Raw genomic sequence first — 25,933 nt, 5'->3', positions numbered from 1 at the left:
TACATTCTAAAGAAAGTGAACGCCCTTCAGCCAGAATGAAGCTGGAAACAGGGGATATGTTGGGGCAGGGGTATGTAATCATCAACGCATTAGTAGTTTTTCTTTGTTCTAAATTATTTTTATAAATGTATTTTCCTCTGGAAATGGGAGCTCAAGTATCTTTTCATTGCCAAGATCAAGGCAACTTTATTTTGAAGTGATTAATGATCTGAAACCAGTAAAAGCTTTGGAGTTTCTTTTAAAAAATTAATAAAAATATAGCTTTCTCTCCCCAAACTGAAAATTTTTACACACTTTTAAAAAGTTAAGCAGTACCACTACAGACAACAGAGCTAAATAATTAAATATTTAAGCCTGCTCCCAAAGCCTTAATCTTGAATATTTTTCTTTTACATCAGTCAAGAAAACACCTCAGTAGTATAGACAAAAGCCCCCAAACTCAGAAGTGTTCATAATCTTACAAGTCCCCAGATATTTTAACCTGAAATTCTAATGCCTCCAGTAATAATCTTGATTTCACAAAGCTTCAATCTGGTCTCAGAAAGCCATTCCACTGTATAGCTGAACTGCAAACAATAGCTTTTTAAGTGACTGTTCAAGATGCACCTCCGCATATCCACTTATCCCATCTCCTAGAGGCATCATTTTTAAAGTAAGAAATACATAGATGCATTTTAAACATTTTCCAAGAAACTAAAGACTATTTAGTTTAATAAGGTATTTCAATCTACTTCTTATATACTTCCAAAATCCTTAGAATGGCAACAGGTAAAATAAAAATATGGACAAACGGTAAGCGAATAATTTTACTAGATAGGTTGTAACATGCAGTTCAATGGAGCACATATGTACTGTGATTCCCACATTCCATACCAGTGAATGAAGACTGGTGAAATTACTACTTTTCATTTACACAGAACTCCAAAATGGTAAGTTCCTTTGAGAAGCAGGATAAAAACCAATACAGTTAAGTTTTCCTCTTCTATTCCTTCGTAAAGATGAGGTCATTTGATACTGGAATTGACACAGGATCACTGAGTCATGTGAGTAATGCTCTTGTTAGGCATCATTTCCAAGAGAGTAAGAAGCCTCAAAGTAAGATTTCTTCACAAAGTTTTGGCTGCCGAAACATTACTCACATATAGTGCAAGGTAAAGAGATTTCTGACCCCATAATACAATTGTATCTTTGTTCCCTAGAGTAAGTATTTGCAAATAACAAAACAGGAAAGTACCTTTTAATTAACTGCAATCCCAAGTATGTCAACCATGCCATCGTTCACATTGAGGATATTCATACAGAAAGGCATACAAAACCCAAGAAGCCTTTGCTTTAGCAATACTCATAAAAGTATGCATATTTATATGCAACCATAAGCAGACAGTCAAAGCTCTGCAAAGCTTTAGGAACTGGGGGAACAAGGAAGAAGATGGGGTCGTAAACATTTATGAGGATGGACCAGTTCAACCTGGTACAGTTACTGATGCATACCTTCCATTTCCCTTTAAGCACTTCGCTCATAAACACATTCATATGTAAAAGACAGGAAGCAGCATACTCCACAAACAACTACTGTTTAGAAGGAGGTCCCCAAGTAGTTGCACAAACAGGAACAGACCAACAACATGCCTTAAAACCACAGCAACAGCAGCATACTTAATAAAAGCCTGAAAGGAGCCCCACAAAGATACACAGGACAGAAGCGCTTCCCTAATACTGCTTGAGCTGACCTGCCCTGATGCTTAGAGCCTACACAGCTTGTTATCTAGCAAGACAGTCAAACTCTTACAATTATTGACCATGAACATGAATAGATTAATATGCTACTTGAAATGTCTTGTAGTACCATCAGAACACCGAGGTACAGCCAATACTCATGTTTGGACTTTGCATTCTGCAGCTTGGCTAAGGGACAGACACACAGTATCAACTTTGTTGCCCTAAAGCCGTGAAATGATGGAGGAGGGATGTGCTGGTTTTGGCTGGGATAGAGTTAATTTTCTTCAAGTAGCTGGGATGGGTGGGGCTATGTTTTGGATTTGTGCAGTGTTGATAATACAGGGATGTTTCAGTTATTGCTGAGCAGAGCTAATACAGTCAAGGCCTTTTCTGCTTCTCCCACCACCACACCAGTGAGTAGGCAGGGGGTGTACCCGAAGTTGGGAGGGGACATAGCCATGACAGCTGACCTCAACTGATCAGGGGGATAGTCCACACCATATGACATGCTCAGCAATAAAAGAAGAAGGAGGGGGAATAAAATAAGCAATAAAAGAAAAAGAATGGGGGAAGAAGGAGGAAGGGATGACGTTTGGAGCTGTAAGAAACTATGGACTAGGGTATTGTTTATTAAGATTTATGTTAAGCCCAATGTAAAGATTAGGCAACAAAAGATAAGATAACCGCCAGGTGTCCAGGATGCCGCTTGTGAAAGATAAGATAACCGCCAGGTGTCCAGGATGCCGCTTGTGCATATGAATGAAGGGTCAACACCTCCACTACTTCATGAACACGAAAGTAAAAAAAAAGGTATAAAAAGGGACTGTTTGAACTGCTCAGGACGGCAGTTGGCGGAGCGCAGACTCCCCTGTCGTCCAGCGCTGTTTTTGCTCATATTCTACTTGCTATAATTAATAAAAATTTTAATTGGATTATGATCTATTGTGGTCTCAATTTATAACAGAGCGATGGCATTTAACTTTCCAAGTAACCCTTACATACACATATGAAGCCCTGCTTTCCTGGAGATTGCAGAACACCTGCCTGTGATGGGAAGCAGCAAATTAATTCCTTGTTTTGCTTTGCTTGCAAGCACAGCTTTTGCTTTACTTATTAAACTGTCTTTATCTTAACTCAGGAGTTTTCCCACTTTTACTCTCCCAATTCTTTCTCTCATCCCACTGGGGCAAAGTAAGCGAGCAGCTGTGTGGTGCTTAGTTGCCAGCTGGCGTTAAACCATGACAAGGAGGAGGGTCTCACTGTTTCAAAAGGAACATCCATTCAACAGGGGAAGACAGCATCAGGTTTTCAGTGGGGAACAGTCTTTGACAGGTGAAAAGCCCCAGCTGCTTCCTTAAGAAAGGTGGCTAGCTAGGAGGATGAGCCTTAAACTGAAAAGCTTGTTCCCTTCACATCTGAAGCTGCTGGACAGCTATGCCAGCCAGAAGCCACTAAGGTTAAAGTTGACAAATTCAGAATTATAAAGTTCAAGAAAAAGCAAGAGCTGCATATACTTAGAAGATCCAGGCTCCCAGGCTGATTCCTGGAGTAACAGTCTTCAGCCACAAAGATCTTTGTTACTCTCTGGGTAGTCCAGTTCAGTTTAGGACAACACACTGCGGCCACCTACTGCCAGCAGAAGACATCTGAGACCATTCATGGTGTAGTAAGAGTCAAATGAGTAAAAAATTCAGGGAACTATCTATCAGCATGCAGGGAGCTTGGCATTGTGTATTACAAAGACAGGTAGCCTTTTATCTAAGGCAGCCACAGAGATTCCCATGCAACCAGGAAGGAAAAGAGATCAAGCTGCTTTAATATTACACCTCATGAGATGATCTAGTTTTGGTAAAAACAGACTCGTCAGAAGGAGACTCCAGAAAGGTATTCAATGAACACAGTCTGCACTATGTCCCTCAAGACAGGTCCTTGCTTCCCAGCTTTGTTTCTTTTAGGTCAATAACTTCCTGAGTGGCAGCAAACTTTGAGTCCCCTTTGGTACCTTGGAAGCTGCAATCTCTGGGTCTCTGCAATCTGTCTGCTGCTCTCTGCCTCTCCCAGCAGACAGGCTGTGCTCCTGCTCAAGCTTACTTTTCTGAGCTTGCCTGGCATACACACCCTGTGGCCTCCAACAGCCTCTCTATTGACCCGAACAAGCTCCAGTGCTCCCCATGGGAAAAGCAATCTCTTCCCAGCCAGCCAGAGCACTCCACCTGATTCAGCTTCTCCTTGAAGAAGCACAACAAAGAAAAATACAGTTATTAAAAAAAAAAAAACAATGTAGAAGAAAATACTGCTAACAACCTTTCCAAAGGTAGTTACTGTCATTCTTTAAAATCTAAGCCAAGTAACTGTGACAAAGTAAAAGACAGATGGCAAGTAAATAGCTATTTTTGGCCATGGTACTTGGCACGCTTTGGGAAAACATGGGGAAAAAAAATACTCGTATTGTCAGTGTAAATACTGATAATCACCAATCACCCGAGAGAAGAATTACCAGTTTTCAAGTGCAACCTACTTAGAAAATTATAACCTCCCAGATATTAATTAAATTTATGCTTGTAATCCTTTCCAGGCAGGACAGACAATCACCAGAGAAAAGCAGAGATTAGCAACTGAGACGTAGTGGTCAAATATACATGGTCCCCCTTGCTAAATGGCTGGCTGAGCATTATATCCCAGTCAAGTGAAGTACCACTACAGCAAATATATACAAATATATATTCAATCATAATATTCAATTTAAATAATATAATTTGGGTACCTTTACACAGAAGATAGAAATTATTTAGAGCTCTATGTTATCACAGGAACCAGAAAGTAAGCCCATGGGGAGAAAAAAAAAAAAAAAAAAAAAAAAGGGTAGTTTAGCTAGGGGAAGACCACAGCTGTAAGGGGGAAAAAAGCTGGGAAGGAAAGACAAGGAACCTGCCTCTAGAGGTTGCAGCTTACGAAGAACAAACAGCAGCTTTCTTCCCCACCTACAACCCCTTCATGGTGGAAGTTACCACTCTCTGCATTCATCCTAACTAAGAATTTAAAAAGGAAAAGGGAAACACATACAGACCATCAAACAGCAACACGAACAGGGTCATGAGTTCTGAAGACTGTTTTCTACATTCTCTTCAATAATTAATAACCCTGATGTAAGACAATAACTCTCATTATGAAATTAAAGCTCTTATGTGCATCTGTATTCCATTACTGTTTGCAATGCATGCATAACATGTTTATGCTTCATTTTACTCACTGCACACCTTTATAATGCCGGCATCTTTTGTTTTTATAGCGCATAAAACAGCACAGGTCATTTTATAAACTAGATTGAAACATATTCTTTAAATTACTATTGTCCATGCTAGCTATGACTAAGAGAAGGCACCAAAGAAATGAAATAGGGAGGAAAGAAAAACTAAGCAGTGTCATCATCTAATTGACATTCTTTAAACCTGCACACCCAGGTTTGATTCAGCAAATATTTTAGTTTAAAATTAAGAAACTCTGATATAATTGAAGGTTTTTCTAACCTAAAAGGCTTTTCAGTTCCCTAACATTTTCTCAAACTCATTTTTTTGTGTGAAAGTTCCTCATTTGGACTAAAAGTTCTGGCAGAAGCATAGTCTAACAGAAAACTCTCCCACCTCACAACTAGATCACATAACCAAATCTGAAGTTTTTTTTAATAAACTATTGCAGCTATTCTTCCTAAAACCCCTATATTCTCTTTGAGAAGAATCCAAGACTCATAATAAAATTGGGAGGGGGGGGGGGGGCGCGGGGGAGAGGGGGAAGCAGATATCTTGCCTGACGATGAAACTCGCTTTTGAAGACCTTAAAGCAAGCTTTTCTTCAGATAAAAGCTAAGAACATTTTGACAGCTTTCACAGAAGTGTTTGTCAGAAAGCACTCAAGAATAGGAAGAAACAGCAGAAGCCATTAACTTCAATACATCACGTAAACACCTATTTCCATCAGCTATTGCTTCAGAGTAATGGAACATTACAGAACATGCTTCTACAGCATACAGATATGTTTCTGAAGGAAAACAAATTAGTTCCTCAGAGGAAACAAATTGAAAGAAGGTCCCTAATCCAGCCTGTGAACAAGTGAGAATGAAACACAAGAGGCAAGATGCAGGAGGGGGGGGCCTGGGAAGCAGGACCACAAGTAACAATCCGTTAGCTGAAAGGAATGTGCTCGAGCTTGTGGGTCACAACCCCTGGTGATACGGGACATGAGAAATTACTGGAGGGTACAGAAACAAGGACTAAGTATCAAGTTGAGACTATACAAGGAATAAGGTGGTCAGTTTGTCAGCTTGCTCAAGGACATGGTTCAAGAACTGCAGACATTGTTGTCTTGAACTGTTGCTGAATTGCTAAATAGCTAGCGCGAGATCTTCAGCGAGTTGCCACACAGTTATAGAATAAGCAAGTTTTTGGACCAATCAGAATAACATGAAACAATTGCTTGTGTGTATATAATCATGCTATTAGGCTAATTAAAAGTGGCATTTGCTTGCATCAAGCCGTGTCCCGTCTCTCAATTGTGGCAGCAAGACTCTTCTTCTCTGGATGTGGTGGGTTGACCTTGGCTGGACACCATGTGCCCATCAAACCACTGTATCAATTCCCTCCCCAGCAGAACAGAGGGTGGAGAAAGTAAGATGGAAAAACCCAAACTTGTGGGTCAAGATAATGGCAGTTTAATGAAGCAACTGCAAAAATCACGCACACGGAAGCAAAGGAAAACAAAAGATTCTATTCTCTACTTCCCAACAGCAGGCCATGGTTAGCCACTTCCCAGGAAGCAGGGCTTTAGTACCTGTAGTGGTTGCTCCAGAAGGCAAACACAGTAAATAATGAACACTGCCCCGCCCCCCACGCCGCTTCCTCCTCCCTTTTCTTAGCTTTTATATCTGAGCAGACATCATATGGTATGGAATATCCCCCTGGTCACTTTGGGGAAGCAGTCCTGGCTATGTCCCCTCCCACGATCTTGCCCATCCCCAGCCTACCAGGCAGCTAGATTGGAGAGACAGCCTTGATGCTGGGTGAGCGCTGCTCAGCAGCGGCCAGAACCCTGGTGTGTTATCACCACTTTTCTAGCCACCAATACAAAGCACAGCACTAAGAGGGCTGCTGTGGGGCTCTGCCAGACCCAGTACACTAGGGTCAGAGATTGTTGAAGAATGTAAGTTTATTGTGAGAAGATATGAGAAACAGGCCTGTAACTGTAGGATTATGTTAAGTTTTCTATAGTATACATCTCCTAAATAAAGAAACAATCCTCAAGGGTCTTTAATACTTTCCAGGGGTTTTTTTCTGAAGACAGCTGGGACAATGATGGACAACACTGACAGAAACAGACTTAGACGAGATCTCATGATAGCTCAGGCAGGTATCTGTCACATCTTTCCAGCTCTCTGTGTTATCTTTCTTCTAGCGGACTTGTAAGAGGCAGAAAAGGAGAAAAACATGAAATGTAACAACTGCAGATCAGTTAATTATAAGAACAAAACAAAGTAAGTTAAGGGACCACTGCAGTGGTAATGGCAAAGGCAGTAGGCAAAAAAGAAACCGCTTCATACATGAAGGAGTGTTTCAGCTCAAACACCGAGCTGCTGTAAGGAACCAAAACATTGATAATTGCCTTAAACACTGCTCAGTGTAAGGAACCGAAACATTGATTAATTGCCTTAAACACTGCTCAGCACGGAGCTGGTGCAAAGCTGTTCCACTCAGCTTGGAGAAGACCACAGGGTGGTACACGATGGAATGGTTTTAGGACTTGTGAGGGCAAAGTCTAGCTAGCGCTTCCTGAAACAAACTTCTGTGGTAACATAAGGCAACTGCTCATGTGCAGAGCAGAGGCTGCCTAACCCCCATCACGATCGCTGATGAGGACCCCCTGCGACCACTGCTCACACATTGGACTTGTGCACACACAGAGCACACCCACAACTGCTTTGTATGTAAATGAGGCATTCTCTTGAGAGCATAACACTTGAATCAACGAACGCTCAGGTAGGACCCCCACCACAGAAGCTCAGGTGGGAGCCCCACCACCAAGACACCTAGGGTGAAGCGAGCCAAAGGACACCACTGGACCCACAGGTGGTGGTCTCTCTCCCCACTCCCCACCCCCCTTCTTTTTGTTGAATAGTGATCAGATCTAAGTAATAACATGTGGCACAGAACTTGCTTATCCAATTAAAGTAATCACCATCAAGCTATCATATCTAACTACATTTTATATTTTGTATTAATAAATCGTACAACTGGTTGGTTGCTGTTGTTCCACCTTAATTCAGTCCAAGGGAATCACAAACAAGAGAATTTTTATAAGACACTGTTTGAAAACTTCATTTAAGCAAGTGAGCTTGAGTGTTAAAGCAGGTAGGCTTGAGTGTTTCTGGATGTTCTAGATTCTGTTTGGGGATGAAAAGGACTGGATGGATTTTTTCCATCTTCAGGTAAAAAAACCCTTAATATATACAACAGACAAAATGTTAACCATGTCCATCAAAAATACGACTGAATTTTTATAATACTGAAAAAAGGAAAATAAGGACACAAGTATTAGACAAGAAGAAATTAAACATATATAAATACCCAAGAACAGGGATACTGAAAATAACTGTAACTGCAAATAAAGCCCTCTAAGATCCAGTATAAAGTCAGCAAATATCAAGAAAGCTTACCAACAGTTTTTTCAGAGCACTACTGAAAACAAAAAGTAGACTTCAAACTATTTACAGATTTAAGTAAACATGGACTCACAAATTTTACAGTCATGATAAAGTTTTTCTGTCTTTGAAGACCTTAAACCTCTTTTCTTCTTCTCCCAAGCCTGCATAATATTACATCAGTCTCTTCCTTTTTAATTTCTCCATATCAAACACTGCAAAAGAAAAATTCACACACCTCCAGTTTTCACTTTCCTTTACTCTAATCCTTGTAGGGACACAGAATTTAGTATTTTCTGCATGTTTAAGATCATTTCAGAGTTTCATCAAAATGCCTTTTTGAATGGATACTCTGATTCTGCCATCTTTTGCCCCATTTCCTAATCGTAGGTCAGATCCAAGGCTATCATGGCCCTTGCTTCCAACTGCAATGATTACTAGCACTTAAAAAAAAAATTAAGATGTGAGGTATAGATACATTGATGACTCCCAACATCCATTACTAACCAGCTTAGAGGCTTCCTGAGCTGATGGCGTATTTGAATCGTTAATATCTACTGATGAGTGTCTCTTTCTGTACATCTACATACTTAAGTCTCCATAGTTAAACTGTGGAAATTACCGCTACAGAGTATGTAAGGTGTGTTTAATGAGAGTTTAATTGTTTTTCCTTTATTTGCACTGTTTTAAAAGTGCTACAAGTTCATTGAGAGAACCTTATTTTTTTCTTTTAGTATGAGAAAGACTGAAAAGAAATCATCCAGTATTTTGTTCTATCATTCTTGAATTATAAATCTCTTTCTTATGCAAGATGAATCACTCACTTTCCAAACTGAAGACAACCTGATCCACTTACTCTGTCCTTGCGCTGACCCTTACTATCCTCATGGCCATCTTGTAACTATTCTGATCCTTTTCCGATCATATTCTGATACTATGTTTCTCAGAGATAGAAACTCAAACTGCAGCATTCAAGATGCAAGTACACCATGGATACAGAAAAAGGTGTGATGTTGCTTTCTGTTTTGTTTTGGGTTGGGTTCCCCTCCCCCAACACCACCACCACAAAACCGTTCTTTCCTCTTTCAAAATGCTGAACAGTGAGCTGTTTTCAGAGAACTCCTCACAGTAATTCTTACACCTTTTTCCTCAGGAGTAATAAAGTGCATATAAATGTGCATGTGTACTTTCAGAGGTTGTCAACACCCTTCTGCACAAGCATTACTTGTTACTTGCTGAAAGTTTAACCTACCATATTATCATCCAGCCCAGCCTTTTGTAAGGGAGCTTTTGAAATAAAAAACAAACCAACCAATCAACCTTCTGGCATTCAAAAATAGATTTTTCTACAAATTTTTTTAATCAGTTTTACAGCTGAACCTCCAGAGCAGTTCTGTGCTCTTACTTTGCAGACAGGCATATTTCAGTGATCAGATACATATTACAGTTTTGTAGTCAGCAACTTCATATCAAGAGTTCACTTTCCTCACTGCTTCAGACTACCAGCCTGCCTTCCATCAGATTGTCTGTCTGTAGCATTTTTTTCAAAAAGCCTAGAAAACCCTGATTTCAAGTCAGCAAAACATTTGCTGTAAGTTCATACAATAGTCTAGAGGATTTATATTTCAGAATGTAAACAGACTGGCATACAAACCTTCTGAAACAATCTTTAAGACTAGAAAGACTATCACAGCATAATTCAGCTTTAAACCATTTCTTAAACCAGAAAAGCTTTGTTGAAATTACTGCTATGAACTTAATTTGCAAATCCAGTCATTTTGCATAAATTTAATTACCATTTCTTCCCTACTCTACAGGTTTTTCAAAAGCCAGGTTTACTTAGCTATAATTTCTGATGATGCAAAGATGTCATCTTCAACTACAGATACACAAAAGGAGACTTAAGAATTCTTTGAACTGTTTCAGTCTCTGCACTGAGTGCTAGCTTTTTTTTTTTACCAGATGCTTTTCGTCAGCTGCTTATCAGCAAGTCACTAGCCTGTAACTACTGGAGGGTGTGATTCGCAAAAGTAAGAGGAATGAAACCGAGCTGATTGCCATACAAGTAATCTACACATTTTATTCAGTGCTGCTTTAGTGTCCTCCCAATGTGCCTGGTGTAGCTTTGTTTTCATGTTTTTCACTGCAAGACCATCATGTACTCCAAAATATTATATGAGGATTAAAAAATAGAAATTCATGGTTAAAAACCACCTCACTAAGACATCAGCTATTCAAGAGCCAACAATAAACACATGGTTTTAGTAATACAGAACTCCTCCATTTGATTTATGGGAGCAACACTACAGATGAAGCACTGACATCCACTCCATTCCCTAAAGAATCTTCTATAGATCATGAGACTTTTTTTTAAAGTGTTCTTTTTTCCAAGTAATTCTTTCTAGCTATCCTCATCACTATATTTAGCTTCTCCTTTGAACTTGTTTCAGCCTTTGTGAAAATTTTTTAACCACAAGTTAAAATGTTCAATGCAGTATAATTTATTTCTAAGCATTTAATTTTACACAAATCAAAGTAAAATTAGTTACAAGATTCACTAACTGCAATGCACCAGCAAGTATTAAACCAACAAATAAACCTACATATGGCTGAGCCAGTTATATTTTCAACTATAACAGTATCTGCTTAAAGGAGCTGGAAAAGGAAGCACAACAGACTAATAAGGTATTCTACAAGTTGGAGAAAAACTGAATTTTATGAATTATCAAGCTATACGCTGCTCCGATCTCTTATTTCCAGTGCTAGACCTCAACATTAGCGTATTTAAAGTCCTTAAAAAGCCCTCATGTTCAAATGAATTAACATGCCAGTGAAAATAACGAATATGCAATGAAGTTAAGAGTGCTTTTAATATATAACAACATTTTAGTGTTCTCATTTCCTGGAGATTAATTGAAACGTAATGATGACTGTAGTCTCTCACCTGTATCTAGATATTATCAGTCTTTAGTTAAGCAAATCCAGTCCAATCCAGACCTTCAAGAATGCTTGTGTCAAAGGTTGCTGGCATTCAACACTTAAGCCATGAACAACTTACCTTACATTTTATCTTCAGTCTAATCCCAAGCACATTTAAAAATAAACAAACAAAAAAGCGTAACAAAAGGCAGCCTCCCACTGGTTTCACCTGGCATTTGATCCAACAGTGCCTAATCAATATGACTGAAGTACTTTCCACAATTATAAGACCATAAAAATTTAAAGTAGCAAGGTAGTTTCTTTATCTCTGTGAAAACCAGTGAACACAACTGTACATACAAAAAAGGCTTTGGGGTTTTGCTCATGAAGTTATTCTTTTGAAAGTTTTTCTTTTTTAAATAACCAGATTTGGTATCCTGTGATAAAGAACACTTTATATCTTAGCCTTAAAGTGCTTACAGCTTGATCATATTACCCTGTCACTAAGTTCTATAGCCAAGTATCAACCACTAACTGGTCCCTCCCTTCCACACTTTCAGAAGAAGACTGCACTGTACGTGGCGGATAAGACAAAATTAAGATTTAACTACCTGAAATCAAAAGCACCAGAGCAGAGTTATCTACTGTTCTTCCAAACTTCAGGAGTATTTCACCTTCAGGTTTTCAGCTACTGATGCCCACTACTTCCTACTTTTCTGCTATGGCAATGTGTATTTGTAACATACAAAACCCCCGGCTAAATTTTCACAGGGAAATGATCAGTTTCGATAAATTAAAGTTTGAGGGTATAAATGTGAATCAAAAATATTACTGCTATTTTTAGTTCATTAGAAGTCTGATTTCCAGCAAAAAAAGCATCTTACAATCCATTTCAAATTCAAAATTAATGCTAGATAAAATAATCTATATTGTTTCCTCTGTAGTTTTAAGTTCATACTTGTCTTCCCTATTTTTGGAAAAATATACAGATAGCCCAACCCATGTAACACATCATTTGAAAAGCTTCACTTGCCTGATGCCTATGCTACATCCAAGAGCTTGAAATCAGAAGAAAAAGATCAGTAAACCAAAGAGTGAAATTAACATGCTAAATCTCACTGGTTGAAAGTCTTTAAATATCATTACATCTAAACCAGTCCAGAAATAGTCCAGAAATAATGAAATTTAAAATTACCTACAAAAATTCAGCAGTTTTTATGTGTATATAAATTATAAGACTGTCTTAAATTCCTTTATTATACCTTCTCAAGCATTCAGTGAACAACATTATAGCTCTGTTTGGCTGGTTTATCAATATAACTTTTCACTTACCTTAGAAAACATGGTCATCCTAAACAACACAGAACATGTCTAGTATGCATTATCTTACATTGTAATTTTGAAATGAATACAGACTTGCTTCTTTGATGAGAATTTCTCAATTTGATAACATCTTTAATTAATAATTGGCTTTTCTTTTTGTGTCCCCCATAAGGGCCTTGGGGTGAGCAGGATTATTCCCATATCAAATATACAAAAAAAGTCTAAAAGTCTCAAACACTGCTGTGCTTGCACTGTCCTGTTTTTTTCAAGAATACATGGTATCTGATAAGCATTTTGCCAGGTTTACAGGGAGGTCCCCATACGTTTGAGCAGCGCTTAGAAATATTATGCATTTATATGAACAAAAGCTGGTTTCTGAAGCTGGAAGCCCAAAAAATGAGAAACTTCTCACTACTGAATGCATTATTCTAGGGTCAGATGACTAGTTCGTAATTAAGTAGAAATTTTGTCAGAAGTCAGTTTTCTAGAGTGACATTTCATTTCATAATAAGCCATCATCATCTCCTTCCATAATCTTCTACCTTTTTCATAATGTATTCCAAATTCAGCAATATTTAAGTGCTTCACAATATAGCTTTGACTTCTGAACCATACTAAATGATCCATCCTTTACACTAAACGAGTCAAAACACACCTGAAAAACTAGCATAAATCAAGGTAAAATGTATACAAAAACCCAAACAAACTACTTTATCATGTCTACCATGGACCATACTAATCTGTATTTTCAAGCTTCTAAATGTTTTAACTTTGTTATGAACTTTCGTGCTGGGTTTTTTTGTTGGCTGGTTGTTTTTTTCACCAAAGAAGGAATCTGCTGAGAATGCAGCTGCTGTCCCACCATAATAAGCCTCCACTGAGCGGACAGAATTTAGTGTTTACTTCTACCTTCCTTCCTATAGGTTTGTCTCTTCCTAGAAGTACCACAACAGCAGCAGACATTTAATACCCAAATTATACATCTTTCAATTTTTGTGTCTTGCTCCAAAAGGAGAAGACACTAAATACTCTTCTCACAGTTTATAAACAAAGCCATTAATTTTTTTCTAACCTCATTCTTGAAACTGACAAAATGAAATTGATTAAAATACTTATTAAAAATCTCAGATTCTTAAAAAACAAACTGAAACAACTTCCCTGCAAATCATAAACAGATACCAAATACAGAAAAGGTCTAAAAATGTAAAATCGTCACAGTTTAACCCTCGACGACAACTAAGTACCACACAGTTACTCACTCCCCCCTCCTTCCACAATAGCTGTCATAAAAAGGAGGGAGAAGGCAAGAGAAAGAAAATGCAAAGGGAAGGGAAAACAACCCCAAGAGATACACAATACAAATGCTCACCACCCCACTGACTGATTCCCAGCCAGTCCCTGAGCAGCAACTGTCAGCTCCAGCCAGCTGCCCCCAGTTTATATATTGACCATGATGTTCTATGGTACAGAACATCCCTTTGGGTAGTTCAGGTCTGCTGTCCTTGCTGTGGCCCCTCCCAGTTTCTTGTGCCACTCCAGTCTTCTCAGTGGTAGGGCATGAGAAGCTGAAAAGCCCTTGACTTAGTATAAATATTACCTAGCAATGACTAAAAAACATCAGTATGTTATGAACATTATTCTCACACCAAATCCAAAACACAGCACTGCACCAGCTATTAAGAAGAAAATTAACTCTATGCCAGCTGAAACCAGGAAAAAAGTAATTACAGAATACATACGCAATCTTGACCAAATACTAATATTTGTATTCAAGTTTAACTCGTTTTTTCATTTTAGTATCATATTCTGCAATTATTCTTTGCTTACCCTGCTCTACATCCAAATTGTATCTTTCTCCTTGTCATTCTTTATATGTAAACAGTATTATATATTCACAGCTCCCATTTCACTAAGGTAGTAAGCATGAGAAATACTTCTACTATGCATGAAAATTGAGCTAACCCCAGCCATATGGGTTAAATGTAAGGATCTTTGTTCAATTATTAAGCCTGCCAGAAAAACATATGCAGCAAGTTAACACAAACCATTTAATGCACAAGTTCTATTTATAAAGCAATTATTCTACCCTAGCTACCCAATATAATATATATTTTGTCATCATAGATACAAGTACTGCTTTCTCTCAAACAATGAGATGAAAAACAATAGATGGCATCTTCTTCTACCACACAATACAGATGGACAAAGTTTTAGAACCCCAAAAATCGCCAAGTTAGGAAGAGAACTTAATGTACATTAGATGCAACTACACATAACTAAAACAATCAACCACAGAACATACCTCTGTAGCTCACCAAGCTTATTCTTTCAGGAACAATAGAAAATGAGGTATTTTTAAACTGTAATTCAAGAGATCATTGAGGTTAAAAAGCCCCCCAAAACAAAACATTACTCTTCATTCATATTACCTACTTAATATATTTACCTTTTCTTGACAAAAGAACAACGACAAAAAAGAAAAATCAACTTTTCCTCTGCTACAAATTCAAATAAAATAGAACTATTTCATCATGCTTTGAAGAAGGCTTTTTATGAAACACAGTGTTCATAACCTTCAACCGTATAATACATCTGAAAAAATATTCATCCCAATTCTCTATTTAGCAACATTTATCATGGGGCAGGGAGAGCATTTTCACTTTTGTTTCAAATATCATCACATTATCTCACCAAGTTAGTTTCAGATTGCTGAACTGCCTGAGAAATTACTTCAGGGCCAGAGCAACAGTTCAAAGTAAAACTAGTTTAGGAATCATAAATCCTCTTGCATCCCCTTCTCTACATTCAAAACCAGAAGAAAATATTATCTTTTTAAACTGAAACCAGTAAAAACAACATTGGCTAACTGAACAAGATGTCAAGCTGAGATGAATTCACATTTGCAATAAAGCATAAACAAACCTATTTTCAGCTTCTATAACACATATATTAGAAGAATCATAACCTGCATAGAGACTAAAGATTTTATCAAAAGTATCTCTGAGATGCAATAAAGATGACATTTGTTATTTCTGGTTAAGTATTTAAAATTAGAATTACTTTTTATTTAAAACACACATTATAGAACAGTTTTATCAAAATGTAGTACTTTTCAGCTACCTATACTTTTTCAGCACTTAGGAAAAAGTACTGTTAAAGTGTTACAACAAATTATATACTTCTAATATGCTTCCATGTTTAAGTGTTTTACAGATTTATAGATGAGAAGCTACTAACTTCTCATGGTTTATCAGATTATCTCAGAAAACTAAAATGAAAAGTAACTTCCTATGTAATCTTTTATAAGAATTTATAATAATATATATACTGTTCATGTGTCTATTTCATGTATTAGCCAGTATTCCTAGATATCATAAAATTGTAAGTTTCAAATAAATTGCTGAATTTAATAGGTGAACACACACAGTAAGATAAACAGGTGATCGTTAGCTACATATGTCATGAGATGTTCGCAACACTCAGCACTACTCCAAGTAAAGCAACCCGAAAAATAGGGTCAACATCTACTGGAGAAACCATCACTGCACATACTGCATAATAGAAGTGCTAACTAGTAAATAGTGACTAAAAGCATTATTCCCCCATTAATAAGAAATTCAGTTACCTTTACCATACCTTTATCTGCTGTCTTCTAAGCATCGCAAGTTCCCTCATATCTCGGAATGGCTGTAGCAAGTACTGGTAGAGCTCCGTGGTAGCTTCTGCCAGACTACTGTAGGCTTCATCTTCCATTTGATATAGTTCAAGCAACTCTACCATGCTTTCCGTGTTCTTATGTTTTTCCAGAAGCTGTGGAAAAAGTGCCAATTTTAGTGAACGTATGCAAACATTCCTGCTAAAATGACAGTCATTTGAAAAACATTTTTTAGCCTGTCCTCTTGTATTATCTTCCCTCTTCCACAAAATCATCAGTCAAATTTTAATTCCCACTCACATCTTGAATTTATCCAGTCAATTACAAGCACATCTCTGATAACCTTAATTCAAAATGTGCAGCACTCCTATTGATTTTTCCTTTCCAAAAATCTCTGGAAGGAAGTGAATATGAGCACAGAGCCAGCACAAAAAGCAACTTAGCACAAGAATCTACAACATAGTAATCAGATATGCTACTTCACATGCTTCCCACTTGCAGGTGGTGGGGGGGGGAGGAGTCATAGGAAAGGAGACAAACCAGAAGTCACATTTTGATCTTTCTAGATTTTTTTGGTGTTTGGGTTTTCTTTTTTTGGCCTGCCTGTACTTTGGACCCACACAGCATCACTGTATCAGTGCAGCTCCAGACACAGAAGAATCTATATGAAACTGTGATGCATTCCTAGTAATTTTGCCTTTCACTTATGATTTTAGCCTAGACAGTTTAGGCATGAAATTTCAAATACATGAAGTTTCCATTAGATATTTTTTAAAAGGAAATTATCCAAGTATTATAAGCTTTAAAAAATACTTAAAATAATTTATGTTTTAAATTATGTAAGAACACAACAGCAAAGTCTGTCCATTCCTTCCTTTAGCTCTTACGAAGCCAGAAAGACATCTGTTTGTACAAATTTGCTACAATGTATGTTTTCAATTTCTATGCTTGTTTTCCATCTATTTTGGGCATTTGCCTGGGTAGACCTCACATGCTGCTGGAAATCTTTTATATTCCTAAAAAAAAATATTAAACTGTTAAACAAAAACTAATCTCAGACAGACAGTGGAGTATTTGATGCATTTACAAAGACAAGATTATCTGAAATTAATTCCTCTCTTATGTAATTTTCAAAGTCAAAGTCTCTTGTCCTTTATATTATCATCTCAAAAGCATATATCCACAGTCCAAGTTTATTTAAACTAAAAGATTAGAAACACTATGGAATAAGCACATTGTATCTTCCATCTGTTCATTCAAGTTGGATGCCAAGACTACATGAAATATTCTCAGCGTACTGAACTACATCAAGTAGTACACCTGGAAGACAAATTAGAGGGAATTGCAGATTAGAAATTGAAGCTTTGGTCTCAACAGATCTTTGGTGTCTCTGATTCACTGATATCCCAGTACAGACAAAAGAAGTCTTGATATTACCATACTGTCTACCCAGTTTGCTCCACTACGCTTACATTGCTATGCTGTGTCTCAGTTACCTGACCAGGTAAGAAAACTTCTTTTTTCCTATGTAAAGTTTGCTTCTGAAAAGCCCCACCTGGGCTTCCTTTGAAGCACTAAAGACTGACCAAGGTTACAAAGAGGATGCAGAGCAGAACGCAGAGAGGCACGCAGTAGCTTTATATTCATGTTCACCATTAAAATAATGGTCAGCTGACAAGCCAGGACAGCCCTCTCTCAGCAAGGCTCAGCAGAGATTAAAGATCTGGGCGAGATGGTGCAGAACAGATAAGACATTCCTCAGCAGAATGAGGCTATTTATTATATGATCTAAAAAGTTTCACCCAGGAAATTGTTCCTATTGCAAGGTGATTTGCTACACCCTTCTTGCTCTTTTCCAGCAGCATGTAATATTTTGTGGCATTTGACTTCTCACCAAGACTACTGGGTAGTGGTTTCTGGCCTGCAGTCTGTAATACTGACATTCCATGAACTTTCAGGGCTAAACACACACGTAACTCAACCTTCAATTACAGGGACAGAAGCCATCCCAGATGCTCTTGGGTTTGAGTCCGAAGTCCCTATGGATACAATCTGGTATGTACAACCTGCTCTAGCAGGGGGGTTGAACTAGATGATCTCCTGAGGTCCCTTTCAACTCCAAACCATTCTGTGAAATGAAGGGCCACTTCAATTATATGACCATCAGTATAGTACAAAGACATCTTAAGAACACTAAAAGCAAGTATCTGCTTGTAATTAGTTGGCTGTCCAGTGAAAGTTACGTCCATCACTGGAAATGGTATGGATAAAGCAATGAATTATCAATACAATCCTGCGCATACAGAAGCCAAGCAAGCAGGCATTGTTTCAAGGTCTTGTCTGTGTCATTTCATTTGGTCTACTGCTGGGGTTATCCCAATCCTAAACCTAATCCTCACCTGCTTCAATAAAACCCCCAAGTAAAAGATAAAAGTAAGGGCAACTTATTCATACAGAATATATACATTCTTAACTTATAAACCAAAGGTTAGCAATGATTCTTCCTTCCTAAGGCAATGATGCACATAGGTCTTCATTAGGCATAGGAAATGGATTCTTTCTGAATCAAAAGAGTGATGAAATTTCATTTAAACTACAGTCCCCAGAAAAGACAGCAGAACTGAGAACCGCTTTGGAAACCAAAGAGTATCACACTATTTGTTTCAAACCAAAGAGCTCCTGAATAAGGATATTCTTCAAAACAGGTTGGAAGGTTACCAACCTGTGAGCACTGGTTACATACAGCCTCATTACACCTATCCATCTATTAACATGTTCTTCTATAGGCTCATTGAGACAACATTTTGGTGAAAAACAGCTGAATGTTAACCTTTTCTACAAAGGTTGCAAACCCACTCAAAAGTGCATTGAAATTATTTTGTCCTCTCAGACCAACACTGTAAAATTGCTGCCTCAAATTCCAACTGGGTTAAGTTACGTGACAAAGAAGAAACTGAAGACACATGAAAAAATCCAGTTTAAAAAACACCACTGATAAATTATGGTACATGTTCAAAATTATACTTACACTATGTGCACAGGTGGTCAAGAGGGCCAAGAGCATCCTGGCTTCTACAGAAACAGCGGGGCCAGCAGGACTAGAGAAGTGACTGTCCCCCTATACTCTCCTCTGGTGAGGCCACACTGCAAATAACTGCATTCAGTTTTCAGCCCCTCACTAGGAGAAGACACTGAAGTTCTGGAGCATGACCAAAGGGCAACAAAGCTGGTGAACTGGTCTAGAGATCAAGACCCTAAGTCTCACGAGGAGTAGCTGAGGGAACTGGAGTTATTTAGCATCATAGAATGGTTTGGGTTGGAAGGGCTCTCTAAAGATCATCTAGTTCCAACCCCCCTCCCACGGGCAGCGACATCTTTCACTAGACCAGGTTGCTCAAAGCCCCATCCAGCCTGGCCTTAAACACTTCCAGGGAAGGAGCATCCACAGCTGCTCTGGGCAACTGTTCCATCCGGTGTCTCACTACCCTCCCAATAAAGGATTTCTTCCCAGTATCTACTCTAAATCTATCCTCTTTTAGTTTAAAGCCATTCCCCCTTGTACTATCACTACACGTCCTTGTAAAAAAATCCCTTTCCATCTGCCCTGTAAAGTGCCCTTTAGCTACTGGAAGGGTGCTATAAGATCTCCGTCTTCTCTTCAGCAGGTTGAGCACCCCCAACTTTCTCAGCCAACTCTCTTCACAGGAGAGGTGCTCCAGCCCTCTGGTCATCTTTGTGGACCTCCTCTGGACTTGCTCCAACAGGTCTGGGGAAAAGGAGGCTCAGGGGAGACCTTACCACTTTCTGTAACTGCCTGAAAGGAGGCTGTAGCGAGGTGGGTGTCTGTCTCTTCTCCAAGATAACAAGCACCAGGACAAGAGGAAACAGCCTCAAGTTACACCGGGGAGGTTCAGACTGGATATTAGGAAAAAATTATTCACTGAAAGGGTGCTGAAGCATTGGAACAGGCTACCCTGGGGAAGTGGTTGAGTCACCATCCCTGGAGGCATTTAAAAGACGTGGCACTTAGGGACATGGTTTAGTGGTGGACTTAATGTTAGGTTAACAGTTGGACTCAACGATGTTAAGGGCCTTTTCCAACCTATGTGATTCTATGGTTCCATATACATGGTTTAAAGGAATACAGAGGGGTCAGACTACTTTCTCTTACTTTTCGGAACTGGTGTGATTAACTACTACCATGTCTCCACCAATATTTTGTGGTAGAGTGACAGCTTTGATTCTGCTTACAGATAGAGCCTTGTAACCCTGATGAAGAGTCCAGGCTGCTTTATTACCACCAATCCTAAAGGGGCACTGATGCAGGGCACAGGTGGTGCTAAGCTGGCTGCACAGAGGACCTGTGCCACTTTGCTCTACGAAGCAATCTGATAAAAGTTTTTGTTCTGGATCAAAGTCAGCTGAAGCACTTTTGTAACTGGCTGCCATCCAGACAGCATTCAGACTACCAGGTAACAGTAACACTGGGCCTAGCACAGAACCCACTGAATTAATAATGTCATAAAGCAAACCAGGCCCTCTACAGACTCACAGGTAGTTTAACTGTGTATGTTCCAATTTTCACACAGGCAGCACCTAGACAATACACTATTAGACACATGAAAATTCAGTTACCACCTTTTAGTAAGATGGCGACATTGGTTAAGCTGGCCAAATGCCCAAACCAACCTGGTACCTTAAAACCATGCAGTTTTCAAGGTGTTAGCACCAAACACCTTGAAAAAAACCATGAGACATTCTCAGCACAGACATTCAGTGTCGTTGTTCATTCACTTCAACAGTCTCAGTATGAAGTTTTGACTTCCATAATTTTTTAATTATATTATTTAAAGAAGTGGTTGGAGGAGGGTAGAGTAACATCCTGTACAGGCCTGACTAGTGCTATACCCATTGAATACTACGTTTATTTTAAGAATCATGTTTCACAGATGTTACATTGTTCACAACTAAATGAATCCATATATTTTAGGCAACTATTATGCAGACAAACTCTAAGCAGCAGGAAACTTTTTTTAACTTATCAGTGCACATATTTGAACTACATTACAAAGATTATTTCTGCCTTTATTTTTTCAAAAAATATTTTTTCCATAAAGCTTTAAAAGCATTATAGCAGACAGTGTAATTATGTCCAGGTTGACCTCAGCTGGGAGTGTAATCCAAAGCTTGATTTAATCATTGCAGTCTTACATTTCCTTTGCTATTACTCCCAAAACTTTCCCTGTTATTCCTATTATATTTTGCATATGTTATAGAAACATTGCAATATGACACATATCTTTGTAGCCTGTTTTAGGTAAAAATGGGTATTTTTCAGTCTTTCTAAGCTTCTTCATATTTTAGAATAATAGTAATTACGAAATACCCTATTTGCCTATGAAAGATTCTCAGAAGCTTGATAGTATTACTTGCCATTTCCAGAAAGAATTCTAAAGCTTTTCAATTTAAGCAGGTTATTTAATAGCACAGGTAAAACTAGGGATCAGAGAGAACTACAGAGTAGTTTTTAGATACTACATCCTTTCCACCAAATAGCAGTCCTAAGAATAAAATAACAAAACCTCCTGCTGATACACTTGCAATAGTCTGCAATGAGCTGCAGAGAATGAGTTCCAAAGAGGAATAGCTTCGGAGTACGTAAAATTCGCATGCAAAGTTTTAGCAACTGAACTTAGACTGCAATTTCTTGTATCAGAACAGGCTTAATTGTTTCTGTTCTCTCTCTTTTTAAGCTATCTTTAAACAACAAAAAAAAAAAAATCTTGCTAAAAGCAAACACACTTCCACATGTCCTGAGGAGAACACATGAGCAGGAGTCTCAACTACATGAAATCTGTACTATAGGCAAACTGCTTTTCTCTCCCTTACTCACATGGTTCTGTATGTAAATGTCACCTGTTGTGGTTAAAACATCAAGCCTTACCAGGTCGTTTAGCTTTCTGTTTGCATGACTGCATTGCCATCAACAATCCTTACATTTGCAGTATAAAAAAACCCCATCCACATTATTGTAGTGGGTGATAGCAGCAGGGAAGAGGAGTGAAAATATGCAAAAGAAACAACTTCACAAACAACAAGGCCAGTCAGTGAAGCAGGAGGGGCAGGATGTGCTCTAGACATTGGAGCAGAGATTCCCCTGCAGCTCGTGATGAAGACCATGGTGAGGCAGGCTGTGCCCCTGTAGCCCATGGAGGTCCATGGTAGAGCAGATACCCATCCACCTGCAGCCTGTGGAGGACTCCACACTGGAGTACATGTATGTGCCCAGAAGGAAGCTGTCACCCCTTAGAAAGCCCATGCAGAAGCGGCTCCTGGCAGGATCTGTGGTCCTGTGGGGGACTCACACTGGAGCAGACCATTCCTGATGGACTTCATCCCATGGAAAGGACCCACATTGGAGAAGTTTGTGGAGGTCTGCTTACCTTGGGTGGGACTCCATGCTGAAGCAGAAAAAGAGCATGAGGAAGAAGCCGCAGAGACAATGCATGATAAGCTGACCAAAACCCCATTCCTCATCTCCATGCACCACTCAGCAGAAGGAGATAGAGAAATTGGAAGTACAGTTGAGTCTGGTAAGAAGGGAGGGGCAGGGGGAAGATATGTTCTTATTTCTCATTATCCTACTCTGCTTTGATTGGCAATAAATTAATTTAATTTCCCCAAATTGAGTCTGTTTTGCCTGTGACAGGAATTGGTAAGTTCTCTCTCTGTGTCCTCATCTCAGCCCATGAGCCTTTCTTTGTGTTTTCTCACTACATCCAGCTGAGGAGAGTAAGTGAGAGAGCAGCCTGGTGGGTACCTGGTGGCCAAGGTCATTCCCACCACAAGACAGCACGCCAGAAGGCTAAGAACAGCAAACTGCATATTTCCTGGCCTCTTTTCATTCATATCAGTTACCTTTGTTTATACTTAGGTTAACAGCTCATAGAACAGTAACTACTTTTGTCAAGTTTATTTATACTGCCTACCAAAATGCACCTTATATTACAGATAGTGTATTGAAATAAGTCCACAGAAAAGCAAAAGAACTGAACTGCCTAAGAAAACCTGAAGTAGTATTTTAATGTAGCCAAGTGAGCCAAAACATGATTTCCATGCATGCATCATTACTAAGCAATGCAACTTCTCTCCTCCCACCAAAATTCTAAATAGAAGCCTCAGCAGAACTGTATGTACATCTGTAACTTGTCGGAGTATCACAAGACTCAGGCTTAAAGCTGCCAACTCTGACAACAGTTGGCACACCAGATCTCTTCTGAAAATGCATGATAGAGATGTCAACAATTAAAACCTATGTATCTCCCCTTCTGTAAGCAAGACAAATGTGTAACATTACGGTAAAGTTGCTTTTATTTTACGATGGTACTTGTCTGATTGCCTTCCCTTAATGTGTGATGTGGCTGTGCCACTCCTGAATTACACCATCATGCCAAGTGAGTGCCTATGAAAACCAGATATTTGTTTGAATTTAGTATATTACTTATAATAGCATAGCCACAAGTAAGCTACAGAAATCACAGCAAACAAGGACTAATTGCATAGGAGTGCTCACTGTACAGGTAAATTAGGCTTTCTGCCCGATGTTAGTAACACAGAAATAAATATTTACACTGTAAAGTAGTTCAATGAATAAAACAGATCTGTTTACTGTACTTCAAAGTTATTACAGCACTCAGACTACTTCCCTTTGGAAAGGAGCAAAATAACTAAAAGATAAAGTCACTAATGAATCACTGATCAGTTGGAACAAAGTAACACTGAACAAAAAGACTTCTAGGCAACACCTCACCCTGAAGGCTTGGCAAACAGCTTATTTTACACATGTCCTAATGAGTTTTAAGTAATTTCTTTCTGCAGGAGTCTGATCAAAAAAATCCCAAAGCCAGCAGCTAGGAACATACATTGCATAAGTGTTCATGCTGTGCCATAAAATACATTAACTTTTGGCCCACAGACTCATTTCTTCTGTGCTTCTCAACTATGCTATTAATCAGGAAAATATATTCAAGATATTCAAAACTGACAGCTGTTTAAAACTATATTTGCATACAATGAATACATTCACTCAGCAGGTATGGCAATGCTACTCTTAAACCCCTTCTTTGTGTGAGGTTTGCAGTGTCAGGACCCAGGCCTAGCCAAATACCCACACTGCTAAAGAGAGAATGCTCTTCTATGAGCACAAAAGGCTAAGATTTGATGGGAGGAAGAGATATGTAAGACTTATACTCAATTTCATTCTGAAGTCAGCTCATGGGAATCGTATCAGCAGCACTGAATTGGTACTCTTACCAGTTTTACAATTCATTTGGCATAGTAGCAGATAATCTCAAATGTCTAAGAAATCTAATGTCAAACTTAAAATTAAATGAAAGTGGGTAAAGTATTGTGGCAATACTAGAATCAAGGCACTAGTACAGATGAATTTACTTTTCAAAGCTGAGCTAATGGCTTGCTCCTATTGAAAGCAGAACCCACTTCCCACCCCCTCTTCCTTCTCCTTTCAACTTCACCCCAGTTCATTGCTCCTTCTGCTCTCAGGTGCCCTCTTCCTCCACGGCACTAGCTTTGGTATTTCTCAGACCCCTCAACAAACTAACTGAGCATCTGGCAGAAAGCTGTTTCTGCAGTTTCTCTTGGATTAATTTAATGAGGTTTACAGAGTTGAATCAGCACACCACAAGGACAGAGAAGCACAACAGGAAGGAACACAACGCTGAAGAGGGGAGAACGATGTTGGCACGTAAGGCTCAGACACAACTTATATGACCAATGTGATCAAGTTAGTACCACTTTATTAATAGACTCATAGCAATTTATACTCTACAGGTGCTATTAAGAGACCCACACCAATTTATACCCCCATCTGAAAATACACACACTACGCACGCTTTGTTATGTAAAAGGTGACAGGTTAAAACTACTCGTTCACACGCTTCCACCTCCCTTATGACTGGTCCCGGTGTGGTGCCCACACGCTGCTCCCCCCTTGTGCAGGCATCCTGTATTATCTCATCTTTCTGTCCAACTCTCCTACCTCTCTGAATACAGTTTCCTTGTCTCCCTTGGCCTTGCATATGTCCTTCACAATACCTGCAGCTTGTTACAGCTTCCCCCTGCTCAGACTGCTATTACAAACAAATTATTTGGTCTGGATTGCTGATAATATGCCCATTTTCTTCCAGCCACTCCACAGAACGAGGAGAGGACAGAAAGCAATAGGATTCCCCCTCTTTCAGCACTAGGAAGCTGACGATCCAGTTCTTAAGCTCCCTTCAACAATGTGGCTGATTAACTGCCTTCAAATCCTGGACAATACCTTACTGGTAACTCATGGCCCCCTGCCTGATTTCTCAAGGCTGTTTAAGCTCAACACCATCAACCTCCAGAGCACTTCCTAAAATGTGCATCTCATGGAAAGGCAGGGCTAAGAAGGAAACAGCATTTTGCATAACTAAATGCAATTTTTAACATTTCTAAGCTAAAATAATGTGGGGGTTCTAATTTCGAAGTTGAATAAAACATCAAAAAAAGCCCAAAAGAAAGAACACATTTAAAGCTCACTATTACTACCAAAAAGCTAAACATGGTATCAAGAAACCGCTGAA

General features: G+C 38.9%; 1 protein-coding gene across 2 annotated transcripts in view; it reads right to left on the bottom strand.

Annotated features, from left to right (window-relative positions):
- Positions 1 to 25,933, bottom strand: part of JMY (junction mediating and regulatory protein, p53 cofactor) — a 73,148-nt gene that overhangs the window by 35,939 nt on the left and 11,276 nt on the right. For both annotated transcript variants that reach the window (XM_056324580.1, XM_056324579.1), the window contains exon 2: positions 16,286 to 16,459. In XM_056324580.1, coding sequence (XP_056180555.1) covers positions 16,286 to 16,459 — 174 coding nt within the window. The remainder of the gene's footprint in view (positions 1 to 16,285; positions 16,460 to 25,933) is intronic.

The sequence above is a fragment of the Falco biarmicus genome, chromosome Z (assembly GCF_023638135.1).
Source record: "Falco biarmicus isolate bFalBia1 chromosome Z, bFalBia1.pri, whole genome shotgun sequence".
Classification (NCBI taxonomy): domain Eukaryota; kingdom Metazoa; phylum Chordata; class Aves; order Falconiformes; family Falconidae; genus Falco; species Falco biarmicus.
Note: the sequence above shows the minus strand (reverse complement) of the source record. Positions and strands in the feature narration are given on the sequence as shown.